Source organism: Globicephala melas, chromosome 12, assembly GCF_963455315.2.
Source record: "Globicephala melas chromosome 12, mGloMel1.2, whole genome shotgun sequence".
NCBI lineage: Eukaryota > Metazoa > Chordata > Mammalia > Artiodactyla > Delphinidae > Globicephala > Globicephala melas.
This window is the reverse complement of record NC_083325.1, coordinates 32,336,216-32,359,377: the sequence shown is the minus strand read 5'-3', so window position 1 is coordinate 32,359,377 and position 23,162 is coordinate 32,336,216. Positions and strand designations below refer to the sequence as shown.

General features: G+C 40.8%; 1 protein-coding gene across 1 annotated transcript in view; it reads right to left on the bottom strand.

Moving 5' to 3' along the window:
• Nucleotides 1-6,253, bottom strand: part of PPP3R1 (protein phosphatase 3 regulatory subunit B, alpha) — a 59,199-nt gene extending 52,946 nt beyond the window's left edge. The window contains exon 1 of the mRNA XM_030877419.3: nucleotides 5,802-6,253. Coding sequence (XP_030733279.1) covers nucleotides 5,802-5,804 — 3 coding nt within the window. The 5' untranslated portion in view covers nucleotides 5,805-6,253. The remainder of the gene's footprint in view (nucleotides 1-5,801) is intronic.
• Between the last annotated feature and the right edge of the window lie 16,909 nt (nucleotides 6,254-23,162).

The following is a 23,162-nucleotide window of genomic DNA, read 5'->3' as shown; positions in this document are numbered from 1 at the left end:
ACCTAGAACAAATACACACAACACTCAAATCTTTAATATAAGCCCAGATTTCTCTTCCAGATCCAGATATAGCCAATTACCTGTTGGTCATATCCACCTAGGTGACCCATGACTACTTTATTTATTTATTTTATATAAATTTTTTTAATTTTTATTTTCGGCTGCGTTGGGTCTCCATTGGTGCACGCGGGCTTTCTCCAGCTGTGGCAAGCGGGGGCCACTCCTCGCCGTGGTGCACGGGCCTCCCACCACTGCGGCCTCTCCTGCTGCGGAGCACAGGCTCCAGGCGCGCGGGCCTCAGCAGTCATGCCGCACGGGCCTAGCCGCTCCACCACACGTGGGGCCCTCCCGGACCAGGGCCTGAACCCTTGTCTCCCGCATTGGCAGGTGGACTCCCAATCACTGCGCAACCGGGGAAGTCCCCCCATGACTACTATAAATTCACCATGTCCAAGGCAGAAATCATCACCACTCCTCCAAATCTACTTCTCCTGTATCTCCTAGACAGAGAATGTGCATTTCTAACAAGGTTCCAGATGATGCTGATGCTGCCAGTTCAGGATCCACATTCTGAGAATCACTGCTCAAACATATGCTGCCCCTTCCTACCTCCAGGCCGTCAGGTTCCCACATTCTGAGAATCACTGCTCAAACATGCGGCCCCTTCCTACCTCCAGGCTGTCAGGTTCCCACATTCTGAGAATCACTGCTCAAACATGCGGCCCCTTCCTACCTCCAGGCCGTCAGGTTCCCACATTCTGAGAATCACTGCTCAAACATGCTGCCCCTTCCTACCTCCAGGCCGTCAGGTTCCTTCTGCTAGCTCCTAGACCATGGTATCTATGCAGCAGGCACTGTTAATATTTCACAACACTCTATCTTATTGAACTTAGACTCGTGCAACATAGCATTCTAAGCAGTAATTACCAAATGATGAGAGAAGACTAGAGATGAAACAACAGTCAACCTAGAAAGCTGGATGTTTCTTGAGGGCGGAATAGCATTCTAGGGTATCCCTCGAATCAAATCTTACCCAAGTACATAGGCTCTTGATAAATATTTGCTGAGTGGATGGCAGTATTATCTATCCAGTCACCCAAGCCAGAAGCCACAGCAAGATTCACCCCTTCCTTCCCCATAATCCAAGTCACCAAGTCCTATCTTCTGCCTCCTAAATGTGTCTCATACCTGGTCCCTCCTCTACATCTGCATTGTTATTACGTTCTTTCAGGTCCTTAATATCTCACTTTACAGTAATAATTTTTTAATTGGTCCCCATGTCTACATTCAGCTACCCTATTTTATCCACACGACCATAAGATTGATCCCTCTAAAACAGTAAATGAGACGATGTCATTCTCCTGCTTAAAAACAATAACTTCCCACAGGCTTTAAGGAAAAAAAATATTAATTCCCTCATGTGATATACAAACCCTTCTAGGATCCTGCATCAATCTACCTGACCACCCTGTCTCTCCATTCCACCCTACCCCCCTACCCTCCAGCCATGCTGAACTGGCTTATATATTCATTCCTCAGTGGCTTTAAACATAAAGCTTTCTACCTAGAGTGTCTTTCCCACTGGCTAAATATTCATCCTTTTAAGCCTCAGCTCAGGCACCATCTCTTCCATGAAGCTTTCTTTGAGTGACATTCATTCATCTCTCCATCCAATCCCCACCTCAGTTTGGATTACACCTCTCCCCTGCCATGTGCTCTTACAGCACCCCATGTTTAGTTTGTTAATAGCACATATCACACTGCATAATAATTGTCTTGTTCACCTAGTTGATTAAGTTCCTTGGAAACTATAATTATGTCTTCTGTTTGTATAGTCAATGCTAGGTATATTAACAGACACTCAACTAAAATTTAAATAAATACATTCCATGCTATTCTCTAAACAGTGGCTCTCAAAATTTAGCATAGATCAGAGCTACCCAGAGGTATATAAATCTAGACTGCTTGGCCCCAGCCCCGGAGTTATAGATTCAGCTGGTTCAGGGTGGGACGTAACAGGTTCCCAGATGATGCTGATGCTGTCCAGGAATCACATTCTGAGTGTCAGTGCTCCAAATCTATGTTCTCTCTTCCTAGCTCCAGGATTTAGAGTCTTTTCCTAGCTACCTCCAACTCTGCCTACTGCAATGCTAATCTTTTTAGACCCAGCTCAATTGTCACCTCCTTCATAAAACTTCCCCTAATCCCCAAAGAAACTGATTTTGCTCTTTCCTCAATTTCTGTCCAGCTTTGTGTATATTATTCATATGGTAACATGCTAACTTTCTTTCACACCTATTGGCAGTTGTCTCATGTTCTCTACTTAAATGAAGGCAGGAAACCTGCCTTAATCATTTTGATATCCTCCACAACCTGGCAGAGTAACCAGTGAAATGCAGACGAAACCTACAAGTATTTGTTCATCTAAACGAATCCCTGCAGACTGCCCCGGCTCTGGGCCCACGGTCGGTCTGACTCGCTTAATCCTCCTGGCCCAAGCTGACTTCTTACACTGCCTTGTACTTTTGCTTGCCTTACAACCTATGACAGATGCCTGATCCTCGCATACTTGTCTGTCCCTCTCTCATTGCTGACTGACCCTTAGTCAGCTTCTTTGCCTTGTACTCTGAACGCTTTTATTTTCTTAACCACTACGGGACATAGTAAATGGAGAAATTTTCTCTTTATGATTGATCTGAATTTTAATTCTGCTGGCCATAAGACAGGTTGCTTGCTTTTTTCTGAAGTAGCCTTTCTTGGTCAGAGAATTCAAACTAAAATATGCTGTGTACAACTCCAAGTGCAGTTATTGTAGACAGCAATAAATGTGTTTTAGGTTCTATTTACAGATGGTGGAGATAATTGTAATACAAAGTTTAAAAACACAAAAACATAAAAAAGGTCACTTATGATATGTAAGGTTGGCCTAAGAAACAAAGCTTAAAAGAATAGCTAATTATTTATGCACTATGTTCATATATGCATCCAAAACAAAATTTGTATTACCTATTCCAATGAAAAACAGATACCCAAACACCTGGTCATATTTCTGAGTTACAGTAATGACATAGTAAAAACTACATCTGATACATAAAAAGTTAACTGTTTCTAAAAATGCCCCTACAAAATTTACTCCTTCAAAAATTACTGAGAGACTGTTTTCAATCACACCGATCTAAACATTCTACTTGATTATTTTATTCTTATTTTACCTCTGTGTGTAACACTTAAGTACTCTATCTAAAACTATACATACCTACCTAGAGAAAATATTGTGATGGTGTATTTATTTCAATAAATAAACATCCATTTATTTAATCATAGACAACTGACCAGTAATGGTTCAAGAAAAATTCTTTGGAGCTCAGTACTCACATTTTTATATGCATATGCATAATTTTCAGCCCATCTGCTCAACAGTTTAATATGACCCAAATAGAGATGAAGGGATATAACAGGAAAAAAAGAAGTAGGCTACTTGTAAGGTAGCAAGTAAAATTAATACCTGTCAAAAAAGATTCTTGATAGGCTCAATTCAATCTCTAAGCCTTTTTACTTTCCCCTTACTTGAATTAATCAGATATTCATAAATTAAAATCTGCTGACAAAAATGTATGTCCATAACACTCAGTAAAAGTTATAAAGATTTTCCAAAGGGAATGAAAGTTTTCAGAACTGTATGCCCAATTAACAAGATAAATGAACCAGATCACTCCAAAGTCCAATTTATTTGAATTAATCAATATTCCATATGGCAGAGTTGAGCTACAGTCCTGACACTTTCGAACCAGTGCTATATTCAGCAGACCAACGTAATCCTAAAAGTTGAGGGGCCACTGTCACAACAAATTATGTCCTGAAATGTTATTGAGAGGACGGCAGGAAAAAAAGCCAAGAGTGAATCAGAAAATAAATACTAAAAAGGAAACTGTAAAGAAGAGAGAAATAATGACCTGGAAGAAAAAAATCTCATACGGTGATTTTAAAATATTTTTGAAAAATAAGGAAGCACTGAGTATCAGGAAGATAAATTTAAGACCTAAAAGAGAATTTTCAAAATTCAGCGTGTTGTTCAAGGAAAAAAAACTATTTGGAAAGCAGATCATTCTGCTATACACTGCATAAACAACAAGACTAGGTCACTGTTCCTCAAAACGTATCATTTATAAATAAAGGTAAAAACACTGGACAAAGATCTTCAAGATCTGGACCTTCAGGTAAAATACATGTATAGAGAAGTTGTATTAAAGCACTAAAGTTCAATTCATAACTCCAAAAGATTATGCAAAAAAAAAAAAAAAAAAAAAGAAGGCTGCACAATGAATGGCTCCGCTCTAACTTGTTTTCTGTAAGTCTCGAAAAGCCTAAGTTTTGACTCGGAAGGCCAAAATCGTCTCTGAGCTGCCTCCGAAGTTGGCAGGGTAAAACTTCCTCTACATATCAAAACCACTAATCATTTATTAAGTCTGCTCCTAATTTGAATTTTAAGGACACTAATAGGTGCGCTTAATCATTTGTCCTGTTTTAAATAAAAGCTGACTTACTTGACTAATGTCACTTTCTTCCCCCCCAATCACACAAATTGATCCCAAGTTGCAGTCCACAGAATTTCTCTCTTCACTCACCCACCGCTCTATTTTGAAATGCTTAATATCTACATACAAGGTGAAATAAATGCAATTACAAGGTGCAAGACATTACGCCAAGCAATCCGTCGAAAAATCTTCGGACAACTGTTTAAAGACTTGTAGAAAAAGCCTAACGACCAAATCACCTGTTCGGATATCTGATATAGATGAAAAAGCACTGCAAACTTTTTCTACTATGCATGCAATTCTTGATTACAAAGAGGAAACTGCACCGGCTAGCCGGAGCGAGAAAACCGGTAGGGTAACAGGCTAAAAGGGCGTCGTTGATTTCTTGGCTACAGTGACAGAGGCGGGAGACACACCCCTAGCGTCGGTCGGAAACACTACAGCAGTGAATTCTACCTAGGGATTAATGTGAGGCTAAGGAAAGACAAATTTAAATCGCCATGATTCAAAAACAATCAGCACAGGAGAGACTTACGAAGGTAACAAAGAAAACGAAAAACCCTTGGCAGTAAGTAAGCACTAAAAAATAAGTATCTCCGTTTATCACAAACCGAATTTAGACTTGTTTTCATGAATCTACACCCTAGACCTCTCCGGTTCGCCACTGCAGAGTAAAGCAGCAGCGAAAAACAACCAAAAAACAAAACACCTCGTACGTTTGCAAACAGCAGTGAAATAAACACGAACTGGAGAGGGGGAAGTAAGGCAGAATTCCTTCCAAGGCTCGTTGCTTGAAAACAGAGTATGAGTGGGAGAAAGAGCAGCCCTGGAGAGAAAGTGGGTCTTATATAAAGGGCCATTTGCCACACATGATTTCCACAGGATTCCGGAATCTCCCCGAACTTGAGAGAGTGAGTCTGGGGGGGGGGGGCTCCACGTGGAAGAGGGTCCGGAGAAAGGGAAGGCAGGCCGAGCTGAGGGCTGTCCGGAGCGGACGGCCCAGGCAGCGGGGTGTCGAGGCCGGGGCGGAATCCCGGGGGCGCGGGGGGGTGGTGGTGCGGAGGGGCGCCCCGCGGAGGCCCGGGGGCGGGCGGCGGGGCCCCGCCGTGCTGTCAATAGGCCGCCCGCCGCCCCCGGGCCGCTGGGGCTCTCTCGGGTCTCTCGAATTTTCCACCGGGGGAAGCCGCCCCGGGGCGTCCGGACTCGCCCCCGCCCCTGGAAGCGGCGGGCGGGGAGCGATGGTGCGTGGGGAAGCCAAAGGCTCACCATTTTGCTGGGCGGTCGGCGGCTCGCTCGCGCGGAGGAGTGTCGGTGCTCAGACTGGCTCCCGCAGGAAGCTGCGGCGGCGGCGGCGGCGGCGGCCCAACTACGGTCGGCTGGGGCGGCTGCGGCCCTCGGGACGCCCGCGGGGGAGGGGGTGCGGGCTGGGGGAGGGGAGGCGGCGCCGCGGAGACCGCGCCGGCCGGGTGACTGGGCACACGCGGGATCGGGCAAGGAAAAGAGAAATTAAGGTCGAGATTCAGAGAAGAAGAGCGCGGGAGGAGAGACGGCGAGAAGAGGGAGAGACAGAAACGGGGGGGAAAGGGGGCCAGGAGGCTCGGGGGCTGCAGCCTCGCGCTCGTGCTCGCGCCCGCGCAGGAGCCGTAACGGACTCACTGCAGTGGCTCGCGCTGACCCGCAACCTCAAGGCACGAAAAAGGGGGAGGGCGGGACAGGGAGGGGAAAGCGGAGCGCAGCGGCGCTCTGGGCGGAGGGCGGGGGCGCGCGCGGAGCCGGCAGCGGGGGCGGGGCTTCTGCGAGCGCCGCACATCCGGGAACCCGCGCGCCGGCTCGGCGGCGGCCGCCGTGGCGGCGCTCTGGCGAGCTCTGGTTGGGGAGCTCGGAGCGCGCCGACCACGTTCGCCCCTCCGCCGGTCGCCCCCTGCGTGCGGGGCGGGGGGAGCGCGGGGGTGGGGGCGCGGACGTTGGTGACGTCGTGTGGCGGAGCCCTTCCTGTCATGTGGCTGCAGGCGGGCGGGGTGGGAGGGTGAAGGGGGGAGAGGCAGGGCCGGGAGCAGAAGGAGGAAATACGAGGGTGCCCGGGGAGGGAGGAAATGCGAGGGGTGCGCGAGCACCGGGCGAAGGGAGCCCTGGACCCTGGAGTGGAAGCCTCGTTGGGGAGGAGGAGCAGATGAGCGGCCTTAAGGTCGGAACCACCCAGGTTCCTCACCACAAAAAAAAAAAAGACAATCCCGGTCCTGGGGCTAGAGGGAATCAGTTTGCACTCGACGACAGGTATCTTTGCACCAATGTGATGGCTTGGACCCCCTACAGAATGCATGTCGCATCTAGACAGTTGTCACCCCGGTGCAGCACCCGCAGGCCCACACTCCAATATGGGTTGGCAGTCAGGAGCCGGGTTGGAAAGACAGGAGAAGAGCCAGAGTTGGCCGCAGCTTGAGGCGCGGGGAGTCACAGGACAACCGAGTAGAGGGGCTGCTTCCCACTGCCGCAAAGCCCTTGTCACCCAGCTCTGGATTTTCTTAAACCCTCCAGGCTACCTTTTGACACGGGGAGGCAGTGTTTGTTTTGGAAAAACGCTATAAAACAGATTGACCACTTGTCCCTTTAGTCGTGCTGTATCCACTGTGGTGGCAATTAGCATTCCCGGAAAATTCAGACAGCGGTGGGAAATGGAGTACAGAAAAGCATAAGGAGGAAAGTTATGAAAAAGCTGCCAGGAGAGGTGTGATAAACATAATGAAGAAAACATTTTGCAACAGTTTTAACCACTTCTTTTCAAGTCTGGATAATCTCCTGCGTGTGTGTGTGCGTGTGTGTGAGTGAAATAGAGCAAGAGATGTTTACTGAGTGGTCAGAAACTCCTTATCGACAAATCCTTTTGAGTAGTTTTATAAAAAGCTATAGTGTTTTTAAAGGCAGTCTGTTAAAGCTCCTTACGTGAGAGTTTTATTCTTATGCGCTGTGATAAGCACTCATCTTTTGTAACAGAAGCTCAGTGATGTGCGCTAGGTCTCCCCACCCCACCCCCGTTTCTTTAAGAACTACTTTGTTTCCGTGTCAGAATAAATAAGGAAAAGTAACTTTGATGACAAGCTGTATCACACAGTGAATGTATCAAGGAAAGGCCAAGAAATGACCCTGTTTCTTCCACCGTTTAATCTAAGAGTCTTGACTTAGATATATTGCTATTTAGATTCTAAAATGTATTCCAAAACAGGGGGAAATCCCTAAGGCAAATTGTCATTTACGTTTTCTAGGTATATTATTTTTAATTAGTTTTGCATCATATAATTAAGACAGGCTCATTTTTTTAAAGTGCAATATTTTAAGCATTCCTCCCCCTCAGCTCCACATCTCAGAGATAATATAATCACTGTAACTGCGTTTGTGTGTCCCTCAGACATATTTAGTGAAAATCAAATTTATCATTTTGACTGAGGATTAAATACTAAGAAGGAATTTGAGCTATATGGGATGCAGTAGGTTTAGAGTAACCCATAATTTTGTCATGATTTGAGCCAATTCAGAGTATAATCAGTTAACAGATATCTATTGTGAACCTAAATCAGGAATTCAGGAGCTCAGCACTGTGAAAGGTTGGTTAGCCTCTGTGACTGATGAAAGCAAGAGACACAAGGCCAGTTCACTTGTTTCTTCCCATCCTGCAAAGGTACCAGAGTTCACCACTTACATTCTCCCAGCTTTGTGTATACTGCATAAAATACAGACACGTAGCAGGTAACATCTCTGACACTGAAACAAATTATTCGGAATCCATTAAGAGAGGTAAATCCAAAATGCACCTTTAATATCCTTGTTTTTCCCCTGAGGTCAAAAAAGAAAGTATGATAAATAATCACTCTCCTTTTTGTCATTTTCCACTAAGGCAACAGGTACCAAATAGCCCTGCCAAAAACGCACATGTTTTTAAACAATTAGAAAACTGAAGAGGCAAAGGACATATCTAATAAGTGGATTGTTATTCCTAGAAAACTTAGCAACCAAAAGATGATTCTTGGGAAGCATTATGGAGGTGAGTTGGAAGGAGAGACACTTAAGATAGAGTTACCAGTTACAAGAATGGTAACAGCTAGGCATGCAGTAATGAGACGTACCAATGGTGGACAAAGGAAGGGGTCAACAGGAAAGACATGGAGTAAAAATGGACTGACTATGCAACCTAGCAGGTGTAGGGAACAAGAAGAGGGAGAAATATAAGATGACTAGTTTTAGTTTGGATGACAGAAAATAGTGTTACCGTTGAGAAAAATAAAGAAATCAGGAGAAGTTTGATTGCTGAGTGAAAGAGATGAGATTGGATTTTAAAATGCTAAATCTGTGTTGCTGGTGAGATATCTTTGTGGAAGCACCCAAGTAGAAAGAAGCCGGAGGTGCAGGGTAGAAAGGCAGAGAGATGTGGGAATCAACTGAAAAATAGAGATTGTAACTGAAATCTTCAAATGTCCCCTCACTTAGTGATAAGAAAAAGAAAGGACCCCAAGATCGTAATAAAGTTGCTAAGTAGAAAAAAAATTTTTTAAGTTTTAAGGAAAAGAGAGAGTAATGTTTACAGTCATATTTGACCACAGCAGCTTTAGGCTTCAGTATCTCCATGGTTATCTTTAAGAAGTTAGATATGTCACAGGTAATTTGATCCAGATCGTTGTGATATCCAGAAATCTGCCTAATAATAAAGGTCTGATTGCTGTTATTTACTTATATATCATATATAAGAGTGGCAGAGGAGCTAAATTACCACTTCTGTAGTTATTTAAGACATTCCGGTGCAGTATTACCCTAAAATACCCACTTTCATTCATGATTATATTGACTAATGTCAACGAGAAACCACATTTAATTTTATACGCGTACATGGGAAGAAAATGCCAATTGAAAAAGAGACTCAATTAAAACAACTTATCAGTAATGTCTGTTCCTTTTTAGTACACGTCTGTTAACATACATTTAGAGGAAACGTCTACCTCTCCTCCTAGATAAAATATATATGTCCCAGCTCAAGAAGCCAAGATTTAAGAATATTTTGTACCTTTCTGCCACCTAGTTTCACACACAATTCTCTTTACTGTGGGCACCAAGGTTGCATGGGGAAGAAATCACCTTCCTTCCCAGAATCCCTTTTTATACTGAGAAGAAAGCAGGGATGCCAGCTAGCCCCCTGCTCCAAGGTGTGGTTGAGCAAAGGTTCCTTGGCACCTGAGATGGCAAGGGAAGTGGCTAGCTCCCCTCTTGCTAAGCAGCAGAGGTTTGAGCCAAGGATTCTGAGTTCCATCTGGGAAACTCATTTCTCCATAGAAACCATTTCACAGAGAGTTCTATAAACAATGGCCTTCTTAACAAAAGCCTACTTAAATTATAATGTAGCTGAAACTCTGTATTTGTTATTAAAAACACAATGATAGAAAACAGTGCTGTTAAAAATATATAGCTTTATGAATTAATGAGTTTAAGGTAAATGTATACCAAGTGCTGGATGGAATTTTTTTTTTAAATTTTAAGCATAACTACTTTTTAAATTATGGAGCATATGCAACTTTAAAGAGAATTAATAATATTGAATCTGTTCAAAATAAAATCTTCTCTATCATTTACTTTTCAGATGAAATCCAGATTAGAAATATTTCTTAATTAGGAAAAGTTTCCAAAAATTATGTGGTAAATTGGCTGTATAAGTTATTCCTGTATTATATACTGGACAAAAAAGGAAAGGGGGTGAAGGAGCTTCCAGAGATTGATTCCTGAACCTCTTAAATCCACATCTAATTCCACGTGCTGAACAAAAAATCCACAGTGTTTTTAAAGGCAATATGTTAACACCTTTTACATGATGCACTTTATTATATTTCTATACTGATTATTTTTCTATATGATAAGTACGTTACAATTGAGTAATTATATGCATAAAGATGACAGTTGAAACCATGAGAAAGAGGACAGAAATCAGAAAGCATAGAAGCAGTAGGGCCAGACCAAGGGCAGAACCAAAGGTAACATCTACATTTAAGTGGCTGAAAGAGAAAGAAGTGACCGAAAAGAAAATGGACTAGGCAGAAGGGCAGGAGACCCAGCAAGGATGCTCAGGAAGCCGAAGGAGAGGGGTTCGAGAGAAAGGGGTGGTCCAGCAGTGTTGTCAAAGAGGACCAGGACAGATGGAGTAGCGCAGGGAATTGGTTTGCATTCATACATATCCATTGAGATGTCCTAGAGTGTGTCTTGAAATAGTTTTTCTGAATTAGAATTCTCACTTATTTCTTTGCTCTCTTACACATAAAAATGAGGACCAAGAAAAAGCCATTTATTTGGACTCTGATAGTATTTCCATTTCACTAGTTTACGAAGAGTATTTACCTTATAGCATTTACCTAAACAGTATTTACCTAAACATAACAGAAAATATGATTTAAATGAAAAACAGATATAACACTAGAGAAAACCTGTTTGTCATACTTGTTAACTCTCATATATACTTGCACACTCACATTATCCCCACATGCTCCACACAAGACCCTACTTCTGATCCCACCTCTGGCTCAGTCCACTTCTGAATGAATTATGAATTTTCCATTTATGAATTTTGGGTAGTTGTTTAAATCTAAGTCTGTGTTGTGTAGTGTGGTAGCCTCCAGCCACTTGTGGCTGTTTACATTTAAGTTAATTAAAATTGAATAAAATTCAGTTCTTCTGCCTCATTAGCTACATTTCAAGTTCTTGATAGCTGTATATCTAATGGGTATCATACTGGCCATCACAAAAAGTCCTATCGAACAGCACTCATCGAAGTCCTTTACCTGAAAATATTCATCACCAACCAGTAAATAATGTTTGTTTATTAGGAGGGTAAGCAAATTTCAAATACAAGTTAATTGAAACTAGCTTAGGTGCCCTTGGCATTTGAACAAACATGTAATAGACACACACACACACACACACACACACACAAAACAGAAAAGTATATCTGGACAAATGAAAATGTACTAATCTCAGGAAAAAACTGCAATGTGGATATATTAGAAAGAGAGAGAGACTGAAAAATTAAAAATTTAAAGATTATTGTCAGTACTTATACTGACAAAAAATGCATATATTCTATATTAAAATGTTTAACATAGCTTTTTCAACATCTAACTGTATTGCAACAAACATAAAAAATTTAAAGTTATAAAAATATTTTTAGCAACTGCATTGAATTAATAGTTAATTTACTTTGTTTTCATTAAAGACATTTTTAAAAATTTATTTATTTATTTATTTTTGGCTGAGTTGGGTCTAAGTTGCTGCGTGTGGGCTTTCTCTAGTTGTGGCAAGCGGGGGCTACTCTTCATTGCGGTGCGCGGGCTTCTCATTGCGGTGGCTTCTCTTGTTGCAGAGCACGGGCTCTAGGCACGCGGGCTTCAGTAGTTTTGGCTCATGGGCTCAGTAGTTGTGGATCATGGGCTCAGTAGTTGTGGCTCACGGGCTCTAGAGCGCAGGCTCAGTGGTTGTGGTGCATGAGCTTAGTTGCTCCGCGGCACGTGGGATCTTCCCGGACCAGGGCTTGAACCTGTGTCTCCTGCACTGGCAGGCGGATTCTTAACCACTGCGCCACCAGGGAAGCCCAAAAGAGTTTTATTTTTTACTGTAATCTGATCTCCATATTTTACCCACAGCATTAATACAGATTTCAGGTAGCAATCAGGACACTATAGAGAAGTTTTAAAATGCAAAGCAAATGTATAAGGGATAAAGTATGAAACCTGTCATCTCACAGAGATTCCTAAGAGATCTTTAGTAAATAAGGGATCAGGGTTTCAGTTTTATAGTCCATCTAAAAATAACATTCCTTAGTGCTGAATCAGGACTTTGAGCATACAGCATACTGAATCCTCTTCTTTCAATGACCGGGGTTTTTCTCAGGGAATTTTCAAGGTAGGCCTTGGCTTCCAAAGGAAAGGAAAGGAGTAAGCTGGCAAAACAAGATTGGTTTGGCATAGAATATCCATTCACTGACTTAACCCAGCTGATATATGAAAAGGTAGGCACACAAGGATCAGGCTAAGCCCTAGAAAAGGGAAGAGTGTTTTGCAGATTATAACCCACAGGTACTAGGGATTACTCATTTTAGATGACAGATCTCAGAAGTGCCCCCAGACTTCTCCTGGGAGTGAGGAGGCAATGCAATGCCATTGCAGTGCCATTAAGGGAAAACCATGCCCTTACGGTATGGTAAACCATACCTGGGGCATAGCTTAGGATGGCATTTCCTAGACGGATGTGTGGAGAGTGGGGAACTCTGAAGCTCAATACGAGGCATTAGTAACCTGTCCTTTACCTCCATTGTTTCCACTAGAGGGAACTACTCTGAATGGTCCACTTTTGAGCAAGCCTGGTTCTCGCTTTTGCGTGCCACTGGACCCTGGGTAATTGTTTAGTGACATAAATGGAAGAGCTTAATTCGAAAGGGCCCCTGGGGGAAAACCATTGGATCAGTAACATGGTTATTACGGAAAACGTTTTACATACAGAAAATTACAAAAAAGAAAAATCATCTGTAATCATGTTAGCAGGAGATATCATTATTTATATTTGGATGTGTATCCAATCTTTTTTCTATGTATATACACAGGAAAAAAATTATGTATGTATAATATATAAATGTATATGATATATAAGTATATTATATATATGTTAAAAATTGGGACCTACTGTCTTATATTTTTCTACTTACTATTTTGGAAATGTTTCCCACAACTATACATATTCTTCAAGAATGTGATTTTTAATTTTTATATATTCATTAATGTTAATGTATGCCATAATTTATTTAATGACTCCAAAACTTAATTTTGATTTTGGTTGTTTTCAGTTTTTCCTATTACAGACAACAGTATATTAAACATTTTTGTAAATCTTTGTGCACATCTCTGATTGTTTTTTTAGGATACATTCATAGTAGTGGAATTATAGAACGAAAGGGTGTAAACATTTTAAAGGTTTTGTATCATATATATAGAGAGAGAGAGACAGAGAGAGTCTCAGATTACTCTCAAGAAAGTTTGTACCCATTGTAGACTCCCACCAGCAGTGCACATTTCCCAACAACTGTACAAACTATGTATTGAGATTTCTTTTTTTTTTTTTTTTTTTGCGGTACGCGGGCCTCTCACTGTTGTGGCCTCTCCCGTTGCGGAGCACAGGCTCCGGACGCGCAGGCTCAGCGGCCATGGCTCACGGGCCCAGCCGCTCTGCGGCATGTGGGATCTTCCCGGACCGGGGCACGAGCCCGTGTTCCCTGCATCGGCAGGCAGACTCTCAACCACTGCGCCACCAGGGAAGCCCTGAGATTTCTTTTAAATGTAGGTTTTTAAAAAACTGGCACCTCATCATAATTTGCATTTCTTAGTTTACTGGTAATATTGAACATTTTTCTTAAGTTTTGATCTTTTAACTCAACTGCTGAGAATATATTCCTGTGACATACCTGTTCATTGCTCACTTTTCTTGGGGAAATTTGTCATTTTTAGTGATTTATAAAAACTTTTTGTATATGAAGGATATGATCCCCTTATCATGTGTTAGGGTGATTCCCCCCAAGCTTGTAGTTTGACTTTTGATTCTATTTGTGGCATTTTTAAAGATTATTTTTCCATTCTGCATATGAGGGGGAAATAACATATGGATGACAATTAAAATGTTCATACCTTTAATATATAAATATCCTTCTAGTTAAGTAAGAACTTTTTTCATATAATTAATCTATCTTTCCTATGCTGAACATTATAGAATATATATTCAATGGTTAAACTGGAAGGTAGACTAGTAAATTACCAACCACTATTTACTTACAGAGTATGTGTTAATTAAGGCTGACTTGAAAGTGGCTACTTACTCTGTTTTCTATGGAATAGCGAATCCAATTCATTCAAAACTTCATTTGACCTTAAGGAGAAGCAAAACTGATCTGTCAATCATATTCTTCAATGAAGAGGAAAGTAACGTATGAAAATGTTGCATCAAAGCCACGTAATGAACTATACATGCAACCAAAAATTAAATCTTCAGAGACTGAAAATAGCTGAAGATACCTTCTGAAATTGTCAATGACCTAGGGTCAACTGTGTGCATTATTTTGTCATAATTTTGTATCAGTTGCACACATAGCCTATACAATGTATATGGTTATAAAATGGTATGTGGGATACACATTACTTTATGTTTTTTCTCTATCAAGTACATACACTACTCAAAAAATTACACAAAATTGTATATTGTATTTTTCTTTCTCTCCATGGTATCCTAAGTAAGGTAAATTACAGAAAATTAAACCAGCCTATTATTTGTACATAAATGTAACTGCAACATAGTTCCTCTACATTTACATTTTATGAATACATGAAAACAATCTGCTTCAACAAAAGTAACATCATAACTAAATATAGTCATAAGCCCAAGATCCATTCTGGGTAGTTAATTCGCATTCTGTTTTTCTGCTGGAATGGGTTCTTCCTTGTGCAATATTTTAAATTAGAAATATCTTTTGGAGACTTCCCTGGTGGTCCAGTGGTTAAGAATCCTCCTTCCAATGCAGGGACATTGGTTCGATCCCTGGTCGGGGAACTAAGATCCCACATACCGCGGCACAACTAATCTCTAAAGCCCATGCACCACAACTAGAGAGAAGCCCACGCGCCCCAATGAAAGATCCCGCGTGCCACAACTAAGACCCAATGCAGGCAAATAAATAAATAAAATTTTTTTAAAGAAATATCTTTTTTATAAAAAAAGAATTGACTAGTTATTTCAGTTTTCCTTGTAATGATTAATTTATCATAGAAATTCGCTTTTTCAGGACAAACTGGTTGGAACAAAAATTTGAATTTTTCACTAGCATATTCTCTATAATGCTGTTCTTCCAGAAAATGTAAGAGTAAACAAAAAGGCATATTTCATTTTTTAATTTTTTTGCGTTACGCGGGCCTCTCACTGTTGCGGCCTCTCCCCTTGCGGAGCACAGGCTCCGGATGCGCAGGCTCAGTGGCCATGGCTCACGGGCCTAGCCGCTCCGCGGCATGTGGGATCTTTCCGGACCGGGCCACGAACACGTGTGCCCTGCATCGGCAGGCGGACTCTCAACCACTGCGCCATCAGGGAAGCCCAAAAAAGGCATATTTTAAAGAAATAAAAATATACAATGTAATGTTGTAAATTAAGAATATTCAGTAAATGAACCATGCCTGCATATTCAAGACTGTATCATTAAAATTGAGTATGCTTTTTAAAAAGTAATTTCCTCTTTTGAAAAGAATTTATGAACATATATGAGATACAAAAAATTTATAATACTATAAAATAGAACTTGTTCCATAAAATTGGCAAATTAAACTAGTGTTAAAATTCTCAAGGTCATAGCTTGAAATTGCAGTGTAGATATATTTTATGCATTTTGTCAGATTGGGGAAGTTGACTGTATTTCTAGGAAAGTGTTTTAATTAAAAAGTTGTATATTTTTGAGTAAGGCTGAAATGTTTGGTAAATAAGTTTCGTCCAGTGAATTCTGTTTTCTGTGATTTTAAAGAGCATCTTCAGGTCTTCATAAAATCAGATAACATTCTCTTAACTACTCTGAGTGACAAATCAAAAAGAAGAGAGATGTTAACATACAAGCAGATCACCTTTGCCCGGAAGCAATTGAGTTTCAGGACCCATTCCACCCTAGACACAAATTTTGTCAATGATGATTGTGCTTAGTCTCTATTAGCTTTTTCCATTTTTTTTCTTAAATAGCTGCTCATATTAGTTCCAAGACACTACTATAATCATTAATTACTTCTTCTCAGCAGACAAGACTCTCTCTTTCACTATCAAAGCATTTACAATTAGCAGGATCTTTGTCCTCTTCCAGCGTCAGCATCAGTAGCCTTAGAAGCACAGTTTGCCAAGAAACAAAAGGACTCTGCAAAAGGCAGTGGGGAACAGTGAAGAGTAATAGAAGGAGGAAACAGTAGAGCCTCCGGTCCAGCATAACAACTGCATCCAGGTCCACCCAGAAATCCAGATTCTAACTGTACTCTTCCTGTTCACCACCTCCTCCTTTCTCGCCCCTACGCTAATCTCAAGCTCTGAGCTTTGATATCCTCAACTTACACTCTCTTCCAACCCACAGTCAGTCCCTGGGTCTCCCTGTTTCCTTGTTTCCTTTTATGGGATTCTATAAAACACTAAAATTAGCAATTAGGATGTATCCACCCAAGAGCCAAAGGATGGTTTTATTTGCAGAAAGCAGGTTACAGAAATTTCTTTAAAATTGATTGCGATGTCTAAATGCTGGGGAAATACTTGGCTATGACTGAACAGAACCTGCCCGTCATGCAGTTGAATAAATTGCAAAGTAAGAGCACAACCCACCATGATATATTTTAATCTGCTATTCACTACAAAACAACCTTGATGCTATAGAAGAAAGACTTTCTTCTAACAGAGAAGGCTGAAACCCTATGGTCCTTTTAAACTGTGACTGTATCTCTCATGTTTACCTTTTCTAAGTTATGCAGCAATACAGGAAACTCTTCTTAATGATATAGGATAAAGAAGGGTTTGATAAAATGAAAACTTTTTGCATAATAGTAGTCATTTTAAGTTAACTAAATATGTCAAGATCTGATGAGTAATGGATATTTTCAGTGTAGACTAAAACCTCATTAATCGGGACACCAGAGATGTTGAAATTCATCATTTGCCTTTAGCAGATGCCTTGAGGAAAAGGCTGGTCTTTGGAGGATGAAGACAAAGTGGTCCTGGTGCTCAAAGGGTGTGTGTTTAAGAGTAAGGACTTAGAGGGTTGAGATCAGGAAAGGGGGCTCAGCAGACTCAAATCAACTAGTGGCTGAAGTGCGCATGTTCCTGTCATAGAATGAATAGGCGTTGGACAGGCAGGGTCTGCAGGATGTTTACACAGTGGTGGGTGGAAGAATTAGGCCCTATAAAGACTGAGTTTAAGAACTGTGAACCCCAAAAGAGTGCTCCAGTACCAAGCGTTGGTGAAGCAAGGAGGGATCTGAGCTTGGCTGTCTAGCAGGGTATAGAGAATCATAGGTGTTACTGGAAGGGCATGGGAATGAGTATGAACAATTTGTAAAGATACAAACTTAAGCACTTTGAAACTCGTACCATATTTTTAATCTTTTTAGTTGACTGAAAATAATTTTGTGGGTCTAAGAAGAGTGGAGGTTAAGTTCTGGGCCTGGAAGTACAACTCAGGTCTGTGTGATGCCAAAACTCAAGCTTTTCACCACTATGTTATACTGCTGTTTGGTGCATAACCATGGTGTATGCCGGTGTGAGTGTGTGTGTGTGTGTGTGTGTGTGTGTGTGTGTATGCACACATTCACCGTTTTTATGTGTTTGATTTTCCTTTAAAATAAAATAATAACTAGGCTTCCCTAGTGGCACAGTGGTTAAGAATCCACCTGCCAATGCAGGGGACACGGGTTTGATCCCTGGTCCGGGAAGATCCCACATGCCGCGGAGCAACTAAGCCCGTGCGCCACAACTACGGAGCCTGTGCTCTAGAGCTCGTGAGCCATAACTACTGAGCCCACGATCCACAACTACTGAAGCCCGCAACCCTAGAGCCTGTGCTTCGCAACAAGAGAAGCCACCGCTATGAGAAGCCCGTGCACCGCAACGAAGAGCAGCCCCCGCTCACCGCAACTAAAGAAAGCCTACGCGCAGCAACAAAGACCCAACGCAGCCATAAATAGATAAATAAATAAATAAATTTATCAAAAAAATAAAATAAAATAGGATCTAAATGCTGGAGAGGGTGTGGAGAAAAGGGAACCCTCTTGCACTGTTGGTGTGAATGTAAATTGATGCAGCCACTGTGGAAAACAGTACAGAGGTTCCTTAAAAAACTAAATATAGAAATACCATATGATCCAGCAATCCCACTCCTGGGCATATATCCGAGAAAACCGTAATCTGAAAGGATACATGCACCGCAATGTTCATTGCAGGAGTGTTTACAATAGCCAAGACATGGAAGTAACCTAAATGTCCATTGACAAATGAATTGATAAAGAAGATGCAGTGTATGTATACACACACACACACACACACACACACACACACACACACACACACACAATGGTCAGCCATAAAAAGAATGAAATAATGCCATTTGCAGCAACATGGATGGACCTAGAGATTATCATACTAAGTGAAGTTATTCAGACAGAGAAAAACATATCCTATGATATCACTTATATGTGGAATCTAAAAAATGGTACAAATGAACTTATTTACAAAACAGAAATAGAGTCACAGATATAGAAAGCAAAGTTATGGTTACCAGGGGGGAAAGGAGGGGAGGGATAAATTGGGAGATTGGGATTTATATTTACACACTACTTTATATAAAACAGATAACTAATAAGGACCTACTATATAACACAGGGAACTCTACTCAATACCTGTAATGACCTATATGGGAAAAGAATCTAAAAAGAGTGGATATATGTAGATGTATAACTGAATCACTTTGCTGTACAGCAGAAACTAGCACAACATTGTAAATCAACTATACCCCAATAAAAAAGTTAAAAACTAATAATCAAATAAAATAAGGTAATTCTGTCTTGTAACTCTTTTGTTCATGTAACACACTAGGCTTTGGAGAGCTCTGGTAACAATGGTTCCAGGGCCCCAACCCTAAGCCTAAGAAGCATATTTAAACAAAGGTCAATTCCCTCCATAAAGAATCATCCCAGAAGGCCATACTAAAGCTACCAATGACTTGAGCCTTTAGTCTGTCAGAGAGCAAGCCCAGAAGTTGAGATGAGGGAAAAGACAATGGTCCAACTTCTCTGACTTTGTAAAAACAGCCAAATCATGGATACATTTGGGAACATTCATGACCACAGACTCACCAACTTTTTCTCATTTGGAATTTTTTTCTTATTTGGAATGGGGTATTATGTAGAAATAGCAGAAATAGAATCTTCTCCTCTGTCTTCTCAACTAGTGTTTCTACCTAGTAGATAATCATATGTAACAGTAAACTTTAAAAAAATCACAACTTTGTTTATACAGTAAATAAATGTGTTTCCAAGATACACAGGAAGCAGATATATGAAGAAAGTGAATTTTTAAACTATCTTTTTTTCATTTTAAACCCAGCTATGGTTTCCTTGCTTGAACACGTAGCCCTCCATAATACTGTTTTATTTTTATATTTCATGTTTGGAGTTTGTGATTATATAAAGTACATCAGAGAGTGTATTTTATTAATATGGAAGTTGGTGAATCAGATCCAGGTCCTTAAGTTTTGTCCAGACTTTTGCTCTGCATTTGCTCGCTTTTTTCAGGGGAGCAAAATAGTCCTTCCCTCCAATTCCTCCACCATGTGGATGGAGTAATCACAACAAATTTGGGGGTCCCTGTGTGTTAGTAGGGTATAAATATTGTTGAAATGAACCGCAATTTTAAAAATGGCTTTAGAAAAATAAAAATAGAAAACATGCCTCTCAAGATCACAATCCCTACCTGGGATGCATTTTCACATCCCTAACATGAAGGATTTAGAATAAATGAGGACTAAGCCTCATTCCTTCCAGCTCTAAAGGTCTATGCTTCCATTGTTTCTAACAGACCTTGTGAACCTGCCAGAACAAAACCCAGCAAACTCCAACTGCAGCCTCGGAGAGAACAAAGAGGCTCCTCTTTATTTCCTGGGCTCAGTAACTATTTCACTTCAGAATCTCATTTTAGTGGCTGCAAAACTGGGACCTGCCACTTTCATTTCAACCAGGATCACATGGATCAGAGTCAGAGAGAATCGGGCATTCTTATTCAGGATATACACCTGAAAATAAATTTAAAAACTAAAGCTAGGGAATATACTGATAGAAAAAAGTTCCCATGACAAAATAATTTTTTAAAAAAATATTTATTTATTTGGCTGCACCAATTCTTAGCTGTGGCGTGTGGGATCTAGTTCCATGACTAGGGATCGAAGCTGGGCCCCCTGAACTGGCGGGCGGATTCTTAACCACTGCACCACCAGGGAAGTCCCCTGGAGCTTTTTTAAAGAAGGAAGTCTACTAGTAGATTAGACTCTAATGTTCCAAGAGAATCTTTGGCGTAGAAATAATTTACAATGCCCGTACTACTAGAAGAGTAGGTGATAAATGGGAGAGAAAACAGTTTGAAAATCTTTATAAATAAAGGTCTCCTAAGAAAGCACACACACAAAAGGAGAATTAGTTAAAATTTCATGTAATCACTTAAGGTATTTAAAGGCTCTGTTGTCTTCCTTCACTTAAGCCCGCATAAATTTCTAGAGTTTTAAAAACTCAAAATACTTAATTTATTCTGTATTTATTTTATCTGTATTCAATTATTACGCAATGAAAATGTTTCCTGAAGATTCCATCAGCGACACAGTGTGTGCATGGCACACATGCCATAGTATAAATTGTTCTTAATCGATGCTATCAAAAATAAATCGAATCCACAACCTAAGAACCAATCTGGAATCTAACTTCTCTGTGGTGGAATTAGGTGTGTTTTAATTCCAGGTAATTGATTAGGTCTAATTACCGAAATAGAAAACTTCTAATTTGCCAGCAGTCAGTGTTATAACTGGGGTACACCACCGGAAGGTAGCACTGGAATTAAAGCATAGACCTGAATGTTAATTCACCCACGTTCTGCCTACTAGCCCCATTCTCCTCCTGAACTACACCCCCATGTGCCTTTTGCATGCAGAGCTCTCTTTGAAGCTGTAAGAGCTTCATGCGTGGGAAATCAGGGGATTTAAGCTGCCTTATACAAAAGCATATGATTTGGAGTCCAGGGGATGCTGAAAATTACTACATATTAATAGTCTCCTTCTGGGGAGCTCATCTGAGTATGAGACCCTCACATTTTGCATTCCTTGCACCTAGGGTGTTTAAATTGGTGGCCTCAGTCCTGTAGCACCAGGGTTTGTTTTCACACTTACTTAGTTCCCCTGGATTTTTTTTTTAAACCTACTTTGACAAAAAAAAAAAAAAAAAAGGAGCAAAATAGGAAAAGAAGGCAGGGGCGGGGAAAGAATAAATCATTACACAGCTCTCAACCTCCACGGGGAAACAGCAGTACAAACCCACAGATCCAGAATTGTCAAGCAATGGGGCTGTTTGTTTACAAGTCTTAGAATCAGTTATGTAACTAGATGAGTTAAGGAAATCAAGTGAGTGTTGGAAGGGGAGGGAAGGCCAATACTTTCTGAATTAGTCAAAAGACTTGTCTCTGAAATAGATTCATAAAGACTTTCTGTTTACTTAATTTTAGTTTCTTTATGAATTTCATTTTTGAGTTAATTGTACCAAAAATACAGTGTTTCTATGCAGATAATGACCCCTCATTCTTGATCATTGATTTTGGATACTTGAAAGCACTTTCCCACCACGGGATTTGTAAAAGTGATAGCAAGCATTTATAAGGGAAATTGGAATAGCTTTTTATCCACTGACCCGGAATTCCTCTGTCTGATTTAGCAGGAGGACGTATTATATGACCAATGGATTAATTCTAATTCCTCTCCAACCCTCACCCCGTAACTTCTTTTTTAAATTGGTTATTTGTTTTATTTTTTAAATTCTGCGACCATATAATGTTTACAAAATGAAGACCTTTAAACCTATTTCTTTTTCTTTTATTTATTTATTTTTGGCTGCACTGGGTCTTCGTTGCTGCACGCGGGCTTTCTCTCATTGCTGTGAGCGGGGTCTACTCTTTGTTGCTTTGTTGCGGTGCGAGGGCTTCTCCTTGCTGTGGTTTCTCTCTTGTTGCGAAGCACGGGCTTTAGGTGCGCGGGCTTCAGTAGTTGTGGTGCGTGGGCTCAGTAGTTGTGGCTCTCAGGCTCTAGAGCACAGGCTCAGTAATTGTGGCGCGCCGGCTTAGTTGCTCTGCGGCATGTGGGATCTTCCCAGACCAGGGCTCGAACCCGTGTCCCCTGAGTTGGCAGGCGGATTCTTAACCACTGCACCACCAGGGAAGTCCCAAACTTATTTCTATATAAATAAATTTGGGGGGGAACTGAAACAGTGTAAAAATTTCAACTCTAAAGAGAAGTTAGAAAATCAAATGATTTAAATAAGTCATTATATTGGACTATAAATTTCATAAATAAGTTACTCTCAACAAAGCTCTTAAATAAAAAAGTTTTTATGATCTTTTAAATACCTGCATTTATATTTAATACTCTTTAAAAGTATGATTTTTTCCCTGAAATCTTACAGCCAGGATTTAGTGCTATGAGTATAATTAATCAACTTCTAATAGCAGGTTAAATTCAAACTACTGAGGTTTCAGTCAGTAAGTTTATGGAACATTGTTTTTTTTCTCATCTAGCTAACTTGTCCTTCAAATTGAGTTGGTTTAGTGTTATATGTTACTCCCTGGGGAAAACCCTAAGGGAATTGTTGGAGAAGAATTATGTTTTTCACCAGGCAGACAAAAGATGAATTCAGGCCCTCAGAGGATCTCCTCGGGGTGTTTTCTGCTAATGGTGCCAGAGCCCCATGACCAGAAGGGAGCTGCACAGCTGAGACATGGTACCCAGAGGGCCGCTTAGCTGTTGCACCT